Source organism: Recurvomyces mirabilis, assembly GCF_035927965.1.
Source record: "Recurvomyces mirabilis strain CCFEE 5264 chromosome Unknown scaffold_25, whole genome shotgun sequence".
NCBI classification, from domain to species: domain Eukaryota; kingdom Fungi; phylum Ascomycota; class Dothideomycetes; order Mycosphaerellales; family Teratosphaeriaceae; genus Recurvomyces; species Recurvomyces mirabilis.
Genome location: NW_027041959.1, coordinates 66,791 through 82,910, shown reverse-complemented (window position 1 = coordinate 82,910; position 16,120 = coordinate 66,791). Strand labels below are relative to the sequence as shown.

The window sequence follows — 16,120 nt, the reverse complement described above, 5'->3', positions numbered from 1 at the left end:
TCGGTTCACTCGTGTAGTATGTGAGCAGGCACGACACTAGCCCTTACTTCAAGGCAAGCACTGAACGCTGGAGAACGACCGTAAGCAGGAGGACACCAAATGAGCAGAGGAGGGTGAAGAAATGGAGATAGAGGTTTGATGTAACAAAGACAAGACACACTACACACTACACACTACACACTACACACTACACACTACACACTACACACTACCTTGCACCTCCACCAGCCTCTCATCTCCCCCTCTCCCTCACTCGCTCCCAATAATCGTACATTCTCTAGTCTGGCTTTCTAAGCTGGCCTGCTTCTCCAGAGAGGTAATTGTACATTCTTCTTAAGCAAGTGCCCAGGAGTGACAGTAATACAGTATCGTTTTGAGGAGGGACCCAAGTAGTAGTGATCATGGAAGGCGGTGATATAGCGTGGTATGTGGTGTGTTTGTTGTTGACTTGGTAAGGAGGACATGGTTGTGAAATAGCCTTTCTTTCATGTTGTGCATGGCATGATGGTTGATGGGGTGGTGCCATGGATGCTGATGCTCGTGTTTGGTTGTGCTCGTGGTGCTTGTGGTGGATGAATGATACGAAAGGCGTGGTGAACATTGATGTTGTGTGTTGTGGTGATCGTTGTGGTGGAGAATGTGAATCCGTTCGATTCGGTTGATGATAATGCATGAAAAGGGGGCGTGGAATTCAATGGTCTCTTGATCGGAAACGTAAAAGCCGCGGTAGCCTGCCTGAGAGACAGGCTCGCTGGTCGATAGAAGTCGATGTAAGGAAAGAGGATCAACCCTGATCCATTTCGTCCGGGTCTAGACGGAAGATGTGCGCCAACGCCATGTACCAGGACATCCACCCAGTATGATTGCAATTTGCGCCTGTGCTGAGATAGCTGGGAAAGGGCTGGCTCGCTAGAACGCCGCAGATTGTGCTTTTGCTTGCCCCAGAAGCCAAGCAACCCGATAACGCCTCGCCAAAGTGCTGAGAATTCGAAGTAAAAGAGGGCAGTATGGTCAAGGTGGTTGTATGGCTGACTAACATGAAGCCATGCGCCTAGCGAAGCTCTGTCCAATGCCGTCGCTAAGCGTGATACCCGTCTGAAAGGAGCTGAACGCTCGTGGAGGCATAGTCGTCCGGCCCTGTGCAGTAGGCGAGTCGTCCATAGCATCCATATCATTCTGTCCGAAGGCGAAGGTCTGAGCACGGATCAATTTCGCCCGTGACTTGACCTTGGCCATGCCACGCTCGCAATCCTGCTCGTGACGCTGATCGTTCATCTCGACATAGTTCTGGGGGAAGCATTTTGAGCGGTGGCCTTGGAAGAACTTGCTGTAGCCGCCGTCGAGGATGTACATCTCAGGATATGTGAGACGCGGATAGTTGGTAGCGTTGACATTGCGGTCGTGGCCGCGGATGTGTTTGGCCGTTAGAGGAGCACGATGGACGGAGTACTCGCAGTGGAAGAGGAGCAGAGTAGATGCAGCGCACGGTGCGTCGAAGAGCTCGTGGGTCAGGGCTTGCTTGTCGTTGAAGTTGATAGCGCCATCGATATGGCCACCCGTATACTCGTACTCGAATCTGCAGTCGATGACCTTGATAGTGGTGTACTGATCTCGGTACTTGCCTTCAAGGATATCCACCATGCACTCTTGTGAGATGCGAGGCAGACCATCCGGCTCGTTCTCTGATGTGAAGTTGGGCAGCTTCAGCTGCGGCTCGGCTTGATCAATATCCATGACCGATGCCAGGCCGGGCGAGCCCTCGAAAGCGTCCTGCTCTTCCTTCATGACATCGTCCGGGTGCTGGAACATGCTGAGCGATCGTCGCATCACTTTGCGTTGTGGGCGCACGAAGGACGACGCTCGGCCAGCTGATGGTTTTCGGACGTGTCCTCCAATAGGCGAGCCGGTGGTACGACTGGAAGCACCCAACGAGGGTCGTCTCGGAGGCGGCGGCATTGTAGGTGTACTCGATGTGCTCATGTCCTCAACAGGCGAGTCTGTGAACTTGCCTAGCAGGCTTGGGGTCGAGGCGCAGGAGATGCCATTGTTAGTGACACTACCAAAGCGAAAGGGTGGCAGGGATGTCTCCGCTGAGAATGGTCTCTGTGGTATGGGTGCACTGGAATGGTATTGTGCTCGACGGGTCAACGAAGGTCTTGTCACTGGACGTTTGCGTCTGGCAGCGATGTCAGCATATCGGTAGATCTCGATTACTCTGCAAGATCTTACTCCGGCGGCGCCAGGTACATCGGTACTTGCGGCTGCAGTACTGGGAAAGATTCCAGTGGTGGGGAAAGCAGGTCTGCTGAAACCGTGCCTTCGCCGTCAGGAGTCTCCTCTGACGAAGGCGAGGGAAGCGTGACCTGAGCCATGAAGTACGGTGCCTTGTGAGGTAGGGGCGAGAGTTCCATCATGTCTGCCAGACCCGGCGAGGAGGAAGGGATGGGCGGTGTAATCACGCTGTCAACCTCGATCGGTGGTGTCTGTACGAGCACTTTCCTCGCAGTTAGTAAGTGTCTTGGAAGGCATTGTCTCAAGCACTTACTAGCATCGTCGCGAGGCTTGAACAGGTCGGTCGTGAAGAGCGACCTACGTGGAGTCGGAGCTTGTGGACTAGTACAATAGTGAGCACGCGAGATTCTGGACCGCATGAAGCGAGGAATGTGGAATAGTAAAATACCTCTTGTCGATATGGAAGTTGGCGTCCAGATCGGCTGTCAGACTCGATGTTGGCGAGGAGCGTGCAGGCCGGATAGTAAAATAATCCTTCTGTGCCGGCTTGTGTGCAAACATGCTCATGTCTTTGAAGTTGAAGGTGTTCGGTCCGTGTGTCTGATAGCCCGAGTACATGGATCGAGACATGGGGATGTCTCGATGGTTCCAATTCGGTACATTTTGCGGACGCATTGCCGCCAGTGGGGATGAGAACTCCATGCTGTATAATATCTCTTGTGCTGCTGTGGTATCCTGGACTCGGGGTAGACGGTTGTTTGCGGCTGGAGTCGAGTTTCGAGGATCAAGGCGTGTATTACGAACCAGTTGACAGACTGCTAATGCCAATGGTGTGTGATGTAGTTGATGCTGGTGTATTCGGTGCTGTTGCTGCCAGATATATCCCAGGAAGTGTCGTCGGGAGTGGTACTGTGTGCTGGAGTTCCTGAACTGCTGTCGGGCTGGTTCGTATGAGTTCAAGCGAATGACTCTCCAAACGAGGGGCCGGCAGGGTTGCGTGCCGTGATTAGTGCAGCTCCAGCAAGCACAAGTCGAGGAGATGGCAGACGACTGCCCGTCGACGATGCCAAAGGAAGGTTCAGGTGCAGTGCGCAGCAGGAAGAGCTGATTGAAAAGGGCCGCTGGTTGCTAGGGATGTAGCTGTGCAACCATTAGCTGCAGCTGCAGGGTGCATGGTCGTCCCGCCCGCACTTTTCTGGCTCGGCTACGGGAATGGGAAACGAAACCAGCGCTCAGATGCTGACCTGACCAGACCAGATTAACGCGCCTAAACAGCGGTTGCAACGACGAATGAGTGGGCTCGCTGATAATGCTCCGCTGCGTTACACTAGGAAACGAGCAATCATCGACATAGGTGAGGATGGAAGAAGCGGGATTCCAAGGTGCGACACCTCGTCTCGTCGACGGATCCCAGTAATACGGTGGATCATCAACGTGCAATTGCCACTCCTGCACGGATCTGTGGCAAACGTGACACTACTACGGAGGTAAATACAGTGGGTTGGTCCGCCCAATTGGGCGGCTTCCCCTCCGTCAGTTTGCTTACTGCAAGGTACAGCTCTTTCGCGTAGTTCTCGAGTCTGGTATAGATTGTCCTCCCACCATGCAGGAGATCCCACATCAACAACACTCCAATGCACAGCCCATTCTGAGAGCGCTGCCGATGGCAAATACCAAATCCGATCAAGATGTTCACGCCGCCTTCCCCAAACGTCCTCGTTCCTTCTGTCGTCATAAGAGCTTAAAGCAAGAAAACGGCGATTCAGCCTTGCTTCTCGCGCTGTCATTCGCCAATGCTGCCACGGCGATATGATCTTCCTACGGTCAAGGCCGAGTCCTCGTAACAAAATCTAATTCGTCCAGTTTACGCGCTGTTCAGATTGGGCCCGCCGTTGCGAGCACCTGGCCCGTGAAACGCCTCACCATGATAACTCTCATGCCTCAGCCTCTGCCGAGACGACAAGGCTCTCGCGTGGTATGCTTCTGTCCATTTATCGATCCCGCGCTCAACGTTGATGTCCACGGCACTTTCAACGTTAGGTATGATATGTTAGTCTTTATCACTATACTTGACAGAAGAGGTGTAAGTATAAGTCGTTGCACCGCCAACTTTCCGTCTCGAGTTTTTGCAAGGTTGAAGAACTTCTTTGCTCTTATCTTTCGTCGACAACAAACACAGCGAAGAGGTGAACGTCTCGGGCACGCCTTGCGCCACATTGTCCGCTCGGTGGATTAGAACTATGGAGCAGCTGAGACATCTGTACGCAGGCCAAGCACAAAATGGCAATTGCCTCGCCCGTCTACGGCTACAGCGGCCACTCCACCGCCGATGCCTCGACTCTCGACACTTCGAAGCGCCTTTCTTCTCGAGAGTTTATCGGAAGAGGCGCCGCTTTCTCACCAGGGTTTCTCCCTGCTTGTGCAATGTGAGGGGCTGTGCCATTATTACAGGATTGGTTGCACTGTCCCCCAAACGCGTCGGAAACCGTCGGAGGACGTGCAGTAAATAAAGCCAACCATTCTTGGGTTAGCCGTGAATTTCGTTAATCGCGGTCGCACGTGACGGAGCCGGGAATAACTCTTCCTAGAATTCTTCCTCCTCCATTCCGCTTTTTGTATCTCATGAAGATACTGTCATGTCTACGCACTCGAAACATGGCGCATCATATAGAGAATCATGCTCGACCGTGATCAAGGACTTATTCGTATGGGTGTTCGGAGGTAAGCGGATACACCCGTGCATGAGGCTCGCGTGCAAATCTTCAAAGTCTCCATAAAATTATCTTGAACACAAATCCAGATTGACAATTACACGGAATCGCGATCATGCCAGGTCTCAAGCGCTCTCGCGCGCAGGACGATGTCGCTGGAGAGATCGATGATGTGCATCCGAGTCGCAAACGTCGACTGGAGTTTAGCAAAACAGATGCGAAACTCGCCAAGATCTATGGCGAGCTGGCTGAGCACGACTCCAAGCTTCGACTTCAAGCCGCCATTGAATTACTGGAGACGATCAAGTCGACATCGTCGCAACAAGACGAGCTCATTACGAGAGTGCTGGAGAGACTTATCAAAGGCTTATGCAGTAGTAACAAAGCTGCCAGACTGGGTTTCTCGGTGGCGCTGTCTGAGGTTGTGCGACTGGCTCTCGACAGAGCATCCGCTGGAGCTCCAACTCCGGTTGACCTCACATCGTTGACTGCTCGATGTATCGAGCTCACGCAGCCGGACTTGAAGGCTAGCGGACAACAGAGTCGGGATTGCCTGCTCGGACGACGCTTCGCCTTTCAGTCTATCTTGCAGAGCGATGCCGGTTTGCGCAAGGATGTGACTGAAACACATTGGAGGACATTCCTGTCCGCAGTCACGAGGCTCGCGGCTGAGAAAGACTGGCTGCGTTCCGAGTGTGGCGCAATGCTCTACGAGTATCTGAGTAGTGAAGGCAGCAAGCTGAAGACTGCGCGAGTGCAAGCGTTGGTGGATGCACTGCAAGAAGCAAAGCTGCTGGAGACTGCTGAAGGTGTTGCGTTATGGGTCCTCATTGCAGAGCATTGGGAGGAGACCTTACCAAAAGGTGTATGGTCGAAGAAAGATCCATTGTCATCCGACGAACGGGCGAAGCTGAAGAGAATGATGATCAGCGGCACGAGCTTCGGTGGTGAAGATATCGTGGCGGCCAAGAAGTCCGGCTCTGGAACCCGCCAGTCTCGACCAACACCTGCCTGGCATCGTGTCCTCGACCATCTGTATCGGCGCAATGATCAGAGTGACTTCACTCGATTCTGGCAAGACGTGGTAGCAGGCGGCTTGCTTGCAAAAGCATCGTCAGATGAGCGAAAAGCGCTGGGTCTGCAAATTGCCTCTCTAGCTGTGTCCGATGCTCCCGAAGCGTACATCGGCAGTGTGATGGACGAAGCAGTCATGCGTACCATCGTTGCACATAGAGCGGAGAATACACGCTACCTGTACGATGCGGCTAAGCAGGTGCTTGATACCATCAGTAGGCGAGGTAAGTCACAGCCTACCACCAGTTTCATCTTGCTCCAGCAACTATTGCGTAATGGTGCATTTGACCAGCAGACCAGAACCAAGACAGTAGAAACTTTGATGCAGCAAGCGGACGTCGACGGGTTGGACAGTATCGTCAACCTATTACACGAAAGCATCTTCGATAGGACGATCAAGGACCAGAGCTCTCTAAATAGTCGTCAAAGAGTATGCGCCGACTTATTGTTGAATATGATCAGAGGACGCAGAACAGGACAGCAACCCGCTACGACGGAAGCCTCCACCGATGACGGTAGTGAAGTAGTGCCATGGCTAGAACACGCTTTGCGCGTGTTCGTGGAGGCAGGCTATCAAAAGTCGACATGCATATCCGAGACTACCCGCACGACCTTTCGCTCAAGGTTGACCTCATCTCTAGCGTCGTTGCTTGTCTTGCCATCGCAGAAGCTAAGCACCATCTTCTCTGCTGTTTTGACCGCTTTGGCTGCCTCCCAGAAGACAACAGATGCACCTCTGGACAAGCCATCTCTGCAAGCACTGAAAACAGCTGGAAAGGCCAGAAAACAATTGTTGAAGGGCAGCTCTACACCGGACCCTGTGGCGGCAGCGTCTGCTTTCGACATCCTTTTTGGACTTTCCATGCTGCAGGTATATAACGGAGAACCAGATAGTGCAGAGGCTCTAAACGATCTGCAGGCGAGCTATGAGGTCTGGCAAGAAGGCGAAGAGGCCTCGACTGGTCTGATTGAGCTGCTGCTGAGCTTCCTGGCCAAGCCTTCTAGGCTTCTACGAAAGCTATCTGAGCAGGTATTTACTGTCTTTGCCAAAGACATGACTGCTGAGAGTCTACAATCTCTTGTCGACATTCTGCAACAGAAGGAGAGTCTTAGTGGGCAGCAGGAGCTGTTCAAGCAGGATGGGGAGGAGGACGATAACGAGGATGGAGCTGTCAGTGAAGATGAGGAAGACGATGCTGAGGCTGTTGATATAGAGGATATGTCGGACGTCGAGCTCGTAAACGGCGCGGTATTGGTAAATGGAGTAAAAGATGATGAACTCGCAAACGGCGCCACGGGCTCCGCCTTGGATGAAGACGACGAATCTGATGAGTCAGATAGCTCTTCCGACACCAGTGAAGACGCCGAACTTTCCGCAGAAGACGAAGACGAAGAAACAGAATTCGACCGCAAACTGGCTCTCGCACTCGGCTCTGCCGCTGCCAATGGCAACGACTCGGGATCAGACGACTCGGACCTCGACGACGATCAAATGATGGCATTCGAGGAGCCCCTGACCAACGTCTTTCGCGAACAGAAGAAAGTCGATGCACAGAGACAGGACAATAAAGGAGCCAAGGAGAACATGATCAATTTCAAGAACCGTGTTCTGGATCTGCTCTCCATATATGTCAAGAGTCAATATGGGGACGTGTTGGCCCTTGACCTCATATTGCCGCTTACGATGCTCGTGAGGACGAGTAGTAGGAAGCCGACGCAGGAGAAGGCTTATGCGGTTCTGACACAGTACTTTGATGCCTGTACGAAGCATAAATCTTTGCCGAGACCAGATGATACGGCAGCCTGCTTCGAGGTTCTGGCGGCTGTGCATGAGGAGATAAAGCTTGGTGGCTCGAAACTACAAGGTACGGTCTGTAGCCGCTCGAGCCTCTTCTTGGCTAAAGTGTTGGTGGCGATGGACGTGGAGAATTACCAGATGATCGGGGAGATGTACCTCAAGTTGCAGATGGAGTGTTTGAGGGACTCGAAGGTGAGGGTGCAGGGGATTGTGTTTACGCAGTGGAGTAGTTGGTTCTTGACCATGTTGCAAGCCAGGTAGCATCCGAATAGGAAGAAGAACAAATCATCGAGCTAGCGATCATCATGCACTTAACACATCTGTTCCATCAGAGAGTGTATGGTTCAACGTTCCACTCCTGGTGGGAATGCAGAAGCTCTTCTTCAGCTATCTAGTAAGCTCCTTCGTGCCGCGAAAAGACTCTACACCTCGCCATACAGCTCCTTACGAGCTACGAGCCTGCTGCAACTCCTGCTCGCTCAAATGACGCAGCTTGTTGACCTGCGGCGCCTCGCCCGTGATTACGCCCTTCGCCATCTCAATCGCGCTTCCGATGGCCGTACCACGGGCCGTAGCATACTGCGCCGTTTCGCTCTTGACCTTGATGACGACGATGCGGGGGTCTTCGGGTCCACCATCGTGCTTGCCGTCGCCCAAGTCGCCCATCCAGGCTTTGAGGTGCTGGGAGTAGTACTTGCGGACCTTTTCGCGGTCGGTCTCTACCGTGGCTTTGCCGCTGATGCTGGCCCATTCGCCGGTGTTGTTGAGGAAGCCGAGGTTGACTTGGGAGTGGGCGCTGAGATCGTCGGTCTTGCCAGATTCCGAGTTGGCGTGGAAGATGAAGTCGACGTTGTCCTCCTGTGAATTCTGTTAGGAGCTGTGTCGAGAAAGTCATGTGATGGTTGTTGAGGGTAGTCTCACCTTAGCAGCCATGGCCATACACCTGCTCGCCAAGAGCCCATCCGAAGTCTGCGTAGTCATCAAGCAGAACTTGGTCTTGTCCACAAACGCCTGCAAGTCTTCCACCTTCTCCTTCAATGACGGCTCCTGCTTGTTCTTGGCCGTGTAAGGGTCGGCGGTCTTGGAGCCGGTGTCGGTGTTGCTGAAAGACATTCTGGTGGTGGTGGCGTGGTATGAACGGTGTTGTTGTGGTGGTTTGCTTGGGGTTGTGTTATGGGGTATGCTGTTGTGAAAAGAGGATGAGGTGAGCGTGATGGTTCTTCTCGGAGTACCTCTACACAATGATTGCCGGAAGGTTTGGGTGGCTCGAAGCGGGGCTGCTTGCATGGTGGTGGAAGGGAGAAGCGAGACGATTTTCTGCAGGGACAAGTGTGAAAGACGAGGTAGCTGCAGCCGGAGATAATGTTGATTGAGGTGTACTTACCAGAGCGTTCTTCCAATTGCGTAGGTGTCAGAGCTGGTGGCAGGAGAAATGGTTAAGACTCAAGTGTTATGATCATTGAAGAGGCCAAATATTGCCCCGCAATTTCAATCATCCCCACGTCATCGTCATCACTTTTGAGGCTGACGATCTGGATCTCGTTGCGCCATAGTCACGTGGCTGTGGCGGCAATGGCTACCTTTGCGGCCAATATCGTAGTCCATAGCGCTGTCTCTTGAATATGCCAAGGTGTTCCTAGAGGACGATGAAGACGGCTGTGGCGTTGATAGTAGACGTGAGTACAAATGCTACATCGCTCGTACAAGGGCACATCAGTCGATCTTGATCGAGCCATATATCCTATGCACAAAGACCCAGCATGCAAAGAAACCGATCGTGCCTGTTCAATCCCGTTAGCAACAAGTCCTAATCGTAGAAGAAGAAGCATAAAACACTCACCACTCATGACAAACCACAAGAAGCTCAACATGAGCGAATACCCTAAATACAACAAGCCCCCTGTAAAACTGCTAAAACTCAACATCCGCGCCCAATACAGCAAACTATACGCGAACACGTATCCCGCGCTGGCCCCACTACTGGCAAAAGCCCTCCACTGCCAATGATAGTTCTCCGCGCATAGCAAAAAATATATCATGAGGATCGTGACCGCCGCGGAGGTGACGACCAGGAGTCCGAAACTCAGGAATAGGAAGCCGAACATGTAGTAGATCCGGCTACTCCAAAGTGAATTCATGATGAAGTAGAGTTCCACAAAGATGGCGCCGAAGGGTAAGACGCCGACGAGGAGCATACTGGGTACTGTGCGGAGGTAGCCACTAGCGGGAGGTATCTGGCGCGGGATCTGGTTCGTGCGGACGGGGGGGTCGAGGGCGGGTTGCTTGAAGCCGAGCCAGGAGCCCACGAGGCTGAGGGGCACGGTGATGACGAACCAGAGGCCGATTACGACCAGCATTGTCGTGAAGGGTACTGCTCCGGAACTACCTCGGGCCCAGACGAAGAGGTTGAGGAGGAAGAAGACGGAGAAGACGAGGGCAGGTAGGGCGGCCGGGGTGAGGATGAAGAGTTGTTTCCATTTCGAGCCGCCGGAGAAGGACTTGTAGACGCGCGAGCTGATGTACCCGCCTATGAAGCCGAAGAAGGTGTACAACATTATCATTACTGTTGCGAGACTGCCGCGGTTGCTGGGGGAGAGGAAGCCGACGACGGCGAAGGCGATGGTGCACCCGGCCATGCTGAAGAGTTGAGCGCCGTTGCCCACGAGCACGGAGAGCGCGAGGCTGTGTTTAGGCGGGCGAAAGACGTCGCCGTGCACGAGTTTCCAGCCGCTGTCTTCGACCACGCCGTCCTCGACGTTATCGCCGCTTAGGTCGTCCAGACCGAGTTGGTCAAGCCGGTTGTAGCGTTTGATGTCTTTTCGTAGGGTGCGGATGAGGACGGTGCTGACCATGCCGATCAAGAACATGAAGATCACCGCGCTGTTGATGAGCGAGAACCAGTGGATCTTCGGGTCGTAGACGTGTAGATATTTATCCCACCGTGTCGCAAACGACGTCTTGGATTCCCGCCATTTCACACTATACGTCCACGTCACGCTCGTCGTCCCTCGCTCCTCCAGCACTCTCGGTACATCCCTGTTTCCACAATCGGCCGTCATGTCCTCCTCTGTCCCAACCCTCTTCGACTCCCCTAAAGACTCCGGCTCCACTAGTATCCCTACAACCCTGAATTGCCCCTTCCGCACCTGGTGATAATCAACGTAGATGTTATAGTGATTATGCAGCCGCGGCACCTCATCCACCACCCTCCCTAGCGCAAACCCAGGCTGGTAGAACTCGGTCTGAGTGTTGGGATCCAGATACGGTTGACCCGCCGGTAGCCCATCAGCCAACCAATTCAGATTGTATCCCTGCCAGATCCTGCGATTCACGAACTTGGCATCTCGGGGTTCGAATTGCACCTCTGCTTCCTCGGTACAGACTGCACGACACCCGGGCTCATCAACACCCATTTTGAGTTGGAAGGGTGAGGTTTGGATCCGGTCGCCGAAGAGGATGGAGCCGAGGGACTCAGATTGCGGTTTGGGGCCGCCCGGGGGTGGGCAGAAGTGGAAGGCATTGTGGTAGTAGTCGAAGCTGTAGACGCTGTGGACTTGGCTGTCACGCTGGGAGGGGGAGGGAGTGAGGTGGTTGACTGTTAGGGGCACAAGGTCGCCGAGTTTGTAGTTGGTTGGTGTTAGACCTGAAGGCGTTGTTAGTACGAGACGAAGCGGATTTGATAGATCAAATAGCTTCTGCCTGATTGCTTACCAGGGAGGTAGAAGGCAGAGGCCAGCTGCGATGAGAGCACGAGGAAGGCTAGGCCAGAAGGAAGTTGAGCGAGTCGCAGCATCGTGCTGCACGCCACTTGTGTACAATGGTAGCTAGTGTTGAGCCGGTGTGCCTTCTCTATCAGGAAGGTTGCTCTCTCCACGATGCGACAGTGCCAAGAGATGGTATAGCTATTAGACTTGCGCTTGAAAGCTTGTTTGACGCGGGAAGGCGCACGGATCGAATGACCGAACGCGCAAGCTCTTTGTTCACAATCACGTGGCACCGATATCATGCCTTGCGGTCCTTATCGGAACGCCTTCGAGCCACGACGGTCAACGACATCGAGATCTCGAGACCGCTATGGCTTGCTCTTGCGATTTGCGGGGCCATGAACGACATCGTGATCAATACCCTACCTGACGTTTCCGAGGATAATGATATATCAATGAACACCAGGGCACGAAGGCACCGTCACTGTCATACAAGGACCTTGAAGAATGTAGCACTCGTAGCGCACCAGGTCAACAAGTCACACCTCTGGCCATCGAGCTGCATTCCCAGGACTGGTGGACCATCCAAACTTAAGCTGGGCAAAGACCGGGGTTATCATCTCTCGTTTCAAAGCTGAGCAGGAACTCCTGCATAGACCAGATCGTCAACAAGAACGACAGTTTTCACGTGTCTCTCGGGCCTCCGATACTTCGACGTCTGGTCGCTGCATCCTTTACCCGCTCGATAATATGTACCGTCATCATACATCAAGGCTCCCTTGAAGCTCTGAATCTGGCCATGCAAACAAACAGTAGTGCTGACGACGGATCTCGTAACAGCCTACACAGCTGCATCGGTCGTCATGCCCGCCACATTATTGAAAATTCATGCCGTGGTGAGCTTCAATCGTACCTGGTTGGTAACCACTTAGGCTACCCCGCATACCATCAGCTGCACTCTACAGATCCAAGGCACCAATGCAACGCTAGAGGACCACCTCAAGCTCATAGCACCTCACTCCTCGGGTTAGCAGAGCCTCTAACATTCAGGCAAAACACAATCATGCATACTGCATACTCTGTTCCTGGCTATACCATGTAGGTCGAGTAGATCTTCACTCAAACAATCCCCCCCTCCTCCAATTTCGATACGATGTGAGAGGGGTTGGACAGCGATGTCAGGAACAGCACCGCCAGCTTCTGCTACTCTCTGGCTAAAACACAACTGTGCCGTCATAACCGTGACCATGGCGGCAGTGTATAAGTTTGTGATGTGTGCCAGTCAGATCCAGATCCACCAAGCCAGGCACCCAAAGACTTGCTTGTGGTCAGGATGCGATCTTTCACTTCTCTGACGACCCTATGCGGTCTGTCGCTCGTGACCCTTCCCTCAGCCCTCGCTCAGAACGACAGCTTCGTGTGCACAGGTATTAATGCGGCCAACACCTTTAATGCCTCGACCACGTATCTGGGCTGCTGGACCGACGACACTGTCAGGACGCTCAAGTAAGATCATGAACTAGCAATGCCTCGTTCGAGCTACGATAATGTCTGATCTCGTTGCGCAGTGGACCTCAGATCAATATTGCCCAGAACGACCCACAAGTCTGTGCCAACGCTTGTGGATACCGTGGCTACAATATCAGTGCAGTCGAGTATACGACCCAATGCGTAAGATTAATGATCGATTTGAAGCCGTCACCGCTTTCTAACTCTTTCTCCAGTTCTGCGGTACGGCCATTAATCCCGTAGCTCAGAAGCTCAGCGAAAGCAATTGCACCTATGTCTGTCCTGGAAATCCAGCTCAAGTGTGCGGAGGGACATATGTGTACGTTCTAAATAACCACACGGATTGATGGCTTGGCTGACACAACCAGGATGAACATATATGAGATCAACAATCCCAACCCCAACCCGCCTCCGGTCGAATCGAAGCGATCACCAGTCTGCCAGACCAATCCTTTCTGCGCCAACAAAGCCTGCGATACCTCTCTTACTCAAAGCGAGCGTATTGCTGCCCTACTGTCACAGCTCACTGTTCGAGAGAAGGCCGACAACCTCGTCGACTCCGCCGCTGGTGTTGACAGACTTGGCCTGCCTCCTTACGAGTGGTGGTCTGAGGTGAGGACGGCGACGCATGAACAAAGACCATGCATGTACTGACTTCCAGTAGGCTCTGCATGGAGTAGCTTCCAGTCCGGGAGTTACCTTCAACAGTCCTAATGGATCGAACTTCTCTTACGCCACTTCCTTCCCCACACCTATCCTTATGGGTGCAGCCTTCGACGATCCGTTGATCTACAGCGTTGCATCTGTTGTTGGCAAAGAAGCTCGTGCGTTCGCCAACTACGCTCAGTCCGGTTACGACTTCTGGGTATGCTTACCTCAATTCTAAACGTACCGTTGTGACTGACACCCTTTGCTAGACGCCAAACATCAACACCTTCCTTGACCCTGTAAGCATATCTCGGATTGGTGGAATGGCGGTAATGTGCTAACAACATCTCCAGCGATGGGGACGCGGACTCGAAGTTCCTACTGAGGACTCCTTCCATGCCCAAAGCTACGTCTCCAACCTCATCCCTGGTCTACAAGGAGGACTCCAGAACACCGACTACAAGCAGATCATCGCCACCTGCAAGCACTACGCCGTATACGACGTCGAGACCAACCGTAATGGACAGAACTACGATCCCACTCAACAGGATCTTGGCGAGTACTACCTGAAGCCCTTCAAGACCTGTGTACGAGACGTCAACGTCGGGTCGATCATGTGCAGCTACAATGCGGTCGACGGTGTTCCTGCCTGTGCCAGCGAGTATCTCCTTCAGGACGTACTGAGGGATGAGTGGGGTTTCACCGAGCCCTATCGCTATGTCACCTCCGACTGTGCCGCCGTCCAGAATATCTGGCAGCCGCATAACTTCACTTCCAGCGAGGCTGCTGCTGCTGCTGTCGCGCTGAACGCCGGCACTGATACCAATTGTGGCTCTAGCTATCTGCAGCTCAACATATCGGTGGCGAACAATTGGACGACGGTGGCTCAGATGGATAAGTCGCTGACGAGACTGTACAATGCTCTCTTCACTGTTGGCTACTTCGACGGCCAGCCAGAATACGATGGTGAGTGTAGACGAGTGGACTGTCAAGAAAATCTTGATATTAATGTATTATCGTAGGTCTCTCTTTCGCGGACGTAAGCACCCCGGCTGCCCAAGCGACTGCCTATCAAGCAGCATGGGAGGGCATGACGCTTCTCAAGAACGATGGTACCTTGCCGCTCAAGACATCCTACGGCTCCGTGGCCATGGTCGGACCCTGGGCGAACGCGACCACTCAGATGCAAGGCAACTATCAAGGTGTTGCGCCATACCTAAACGGTCCTCTGACGGCAGCGAAAGCTCAATGGGCCAATGTGGTCTACGCTCAGGGTACTGCCATCAACTCCACCAACTCGACAGGCTTTGCAGCCGCGCTGGCTGCCGCACAGGGTGCCGATGTGATCATCTACCTGGGCGGTATCGATGTCAGCATCGAGTCGGAAGGTCACGATCGTTCCACCATTTCGTGGCCTGGTAACCAGCTCGACCTCGTGCAACAGCTTTCGGCCCTCGGCAAGCCACTTGTCGTTGTCCAGTTTGGTGGTGGTCAGGTTGACGACAGTGCTCTGCTCAACAACACCAAGGTCAACTCGTTGGTTTGGGTGAGTAGCATACACCGTGCAGTACCATTGACGGCACACTGATTACATGTAGGGCGGCTATCCAGGACAAGATGGTGGCTATGCTCTCATCGACGTCCTCGTTGCGAAGGTACCCATCGCCGGTCGACTTACTACAACGCAATACCCTGCCAACTACATCAACGAGGTCAGCCTTTTCGATCCAGATCTCCGGCCCAGTAACTCCTCTCCAGGTCGCACGTACCAGTGGTACAACCAAGAGCCTGTCTTGCCCTTCGGATATGGACTCCATTACACAGACTTTGAGGTCACCTGGTGCACACCGCCCAAGAGTTCTTACAGCATTGGCAGCCTCGTTGGTGCTTCTCCGCCACCTTACCACGGCTACGGTGGCAGCTCCACAAACGCAACGAAGTCCAACGATGCGTCTCCCTGGACGACTATCTCAGCCTGGATCGGCAATGCCGGAGATCTGAGCTCAGACTACGTCGGCCTCGTCTTCCTCAAGACCGCTAATGCAGGGCCCGCGCCCTACCCGAACAAGTGGCTGGCCTCGTACGCTCGTCTTCACGGCTTGGCTTCTGGCGCTGCCGAAGAGCTGCATTTTACTCTCAACCTTAACGCACTTGCACGAGCAAACTCGGACGGTGATCTTGTGATCTATCCTGGCGATTATGAGATGTTGATCGACTATGACTCAAGGTTGACGTTCAACTTTACTTTGACTGGGCAAGCTACGACCATTGATTCGCTGGTCAAGCAGCAGGCTAGCTATAACTACACCGTGCCAGTACAGCCACAGCCGTAGACGAGGCCAAGAAGAGGCCTTGACATAGCATGACTGGTCACTTATCTACAGAAGAGTTTGCACAGGCGGTCTCTCTCATTGACACGCTAGCCACGTAGGAGGGTGTAAATC

At 53.3% G+C, this 16,120-nt stretch overlaps 5 protein-coding genes across 5 annotated transcripts; 2 read left to right on the top strand and 3 right to left on the bottom strand.

The window, feature by feature from the left end:
* Positions 1-1,032: 1,032 nt before the first annotated feature.
* On the bottom strand, positions 1,033-2,934 carry MIH1 (m-phase inducer phosphatase; the record flags this gene model as incomplete). Its single annotated transcript, XM_064841017.1, has 4 exons — positions 1,033-2,176; positions 2,230-2,494; positions 2,546-2,613; positions 2,681-2,934. The coding sequence occupies 4 exons, from the start codon at positions 2,932-2,934 to the stop codon at positions 1,033-1,035; spliced, it is 1,731 nt and encodes a 576-aa protein (XP_064691277.1).
* A 2,124-nt stretch (positions 2,935-5,058) lies between these two features.
* On the top strand, positions 5,059-8,087 carry POL5 (DNA-directed DNA polymerase; the record flags this gene model as incomplete). The annotated part of the gene is made up of 2 exons (XM_064841016.1): positions 5,059-8,007; positions 8,073-8,087. 2 exons carry the CDS (start codon positions 5,059-5,061, stop codon positions 8,085-8,087), a joined length of 2,964 nt encoding a protein of 987 aa, XP_064691276.1.
* Positions 8,088-8,259: 172 nt separating this feature from the next.
* On the bottom strand, positions 8,260-8,928 carry LTS14_008327 (uncharacterized protein; the record flags this gene model as incomplete). Its single annotated transcript, XM_064841015.1, has 2 exons — positions 8,260-8,673; positions 8,737-8,928. 2 exons carry the CDS (start codon positions 8,926-8,928, stop codon positions 8,260-8,262), a joined length of 606 nt encoding a protein of 201 aa, XP_064691275.1.
* A 600-nt stretch (positions 8,929-9,528) lies between these two features.
* Positions 9,529-11,608, bottom strand: TMN2 (Transmembrane 9 superfamily member 2; the record flags this gene model as incomplete). The annotated part of the gene is made up of 3 exons (XM_064841014.1): positions 9,529-9,596; positions 9,656-11,458; positions 11,527-11,608. The coding sequence occupies 3 exons, from the start codon at positions 11,606-11,608 to the stop codon at positions 9,529-9,531; spliced, it is 1,953 nt and encodes a 650-aa protein (XP_064691274.1).
* Positions 11,609-12,852: 1,244 nt separating this feature from the next.
* On the top strand, positions 12,853-16,009 carry LTS14_008325 (uncharacterized protein; the record flags this gene model as incomplete). Its single annotated transcript, XM_064841013.1, has 9 exons — positions 12,853-13,025; positions 13,088-13,190; positions 13,244-13,347; positions 13,397-13,640; positions 13,693-13,893; positions 13,946-13,975; positions 14,030-14,642; positions 14,699-15,222; positions 15,275-16,009. The coding sequence occupies 9 exons, from the start codon at positions 12,853-12,855 to the stop codon at positions 16,007-16,009; spliced, it is 2,727 nt and encodes a 908-aa protein (XP_064691273.1).
* Positions 16,010-16,120: the final 111 nt, after the last annotated feature.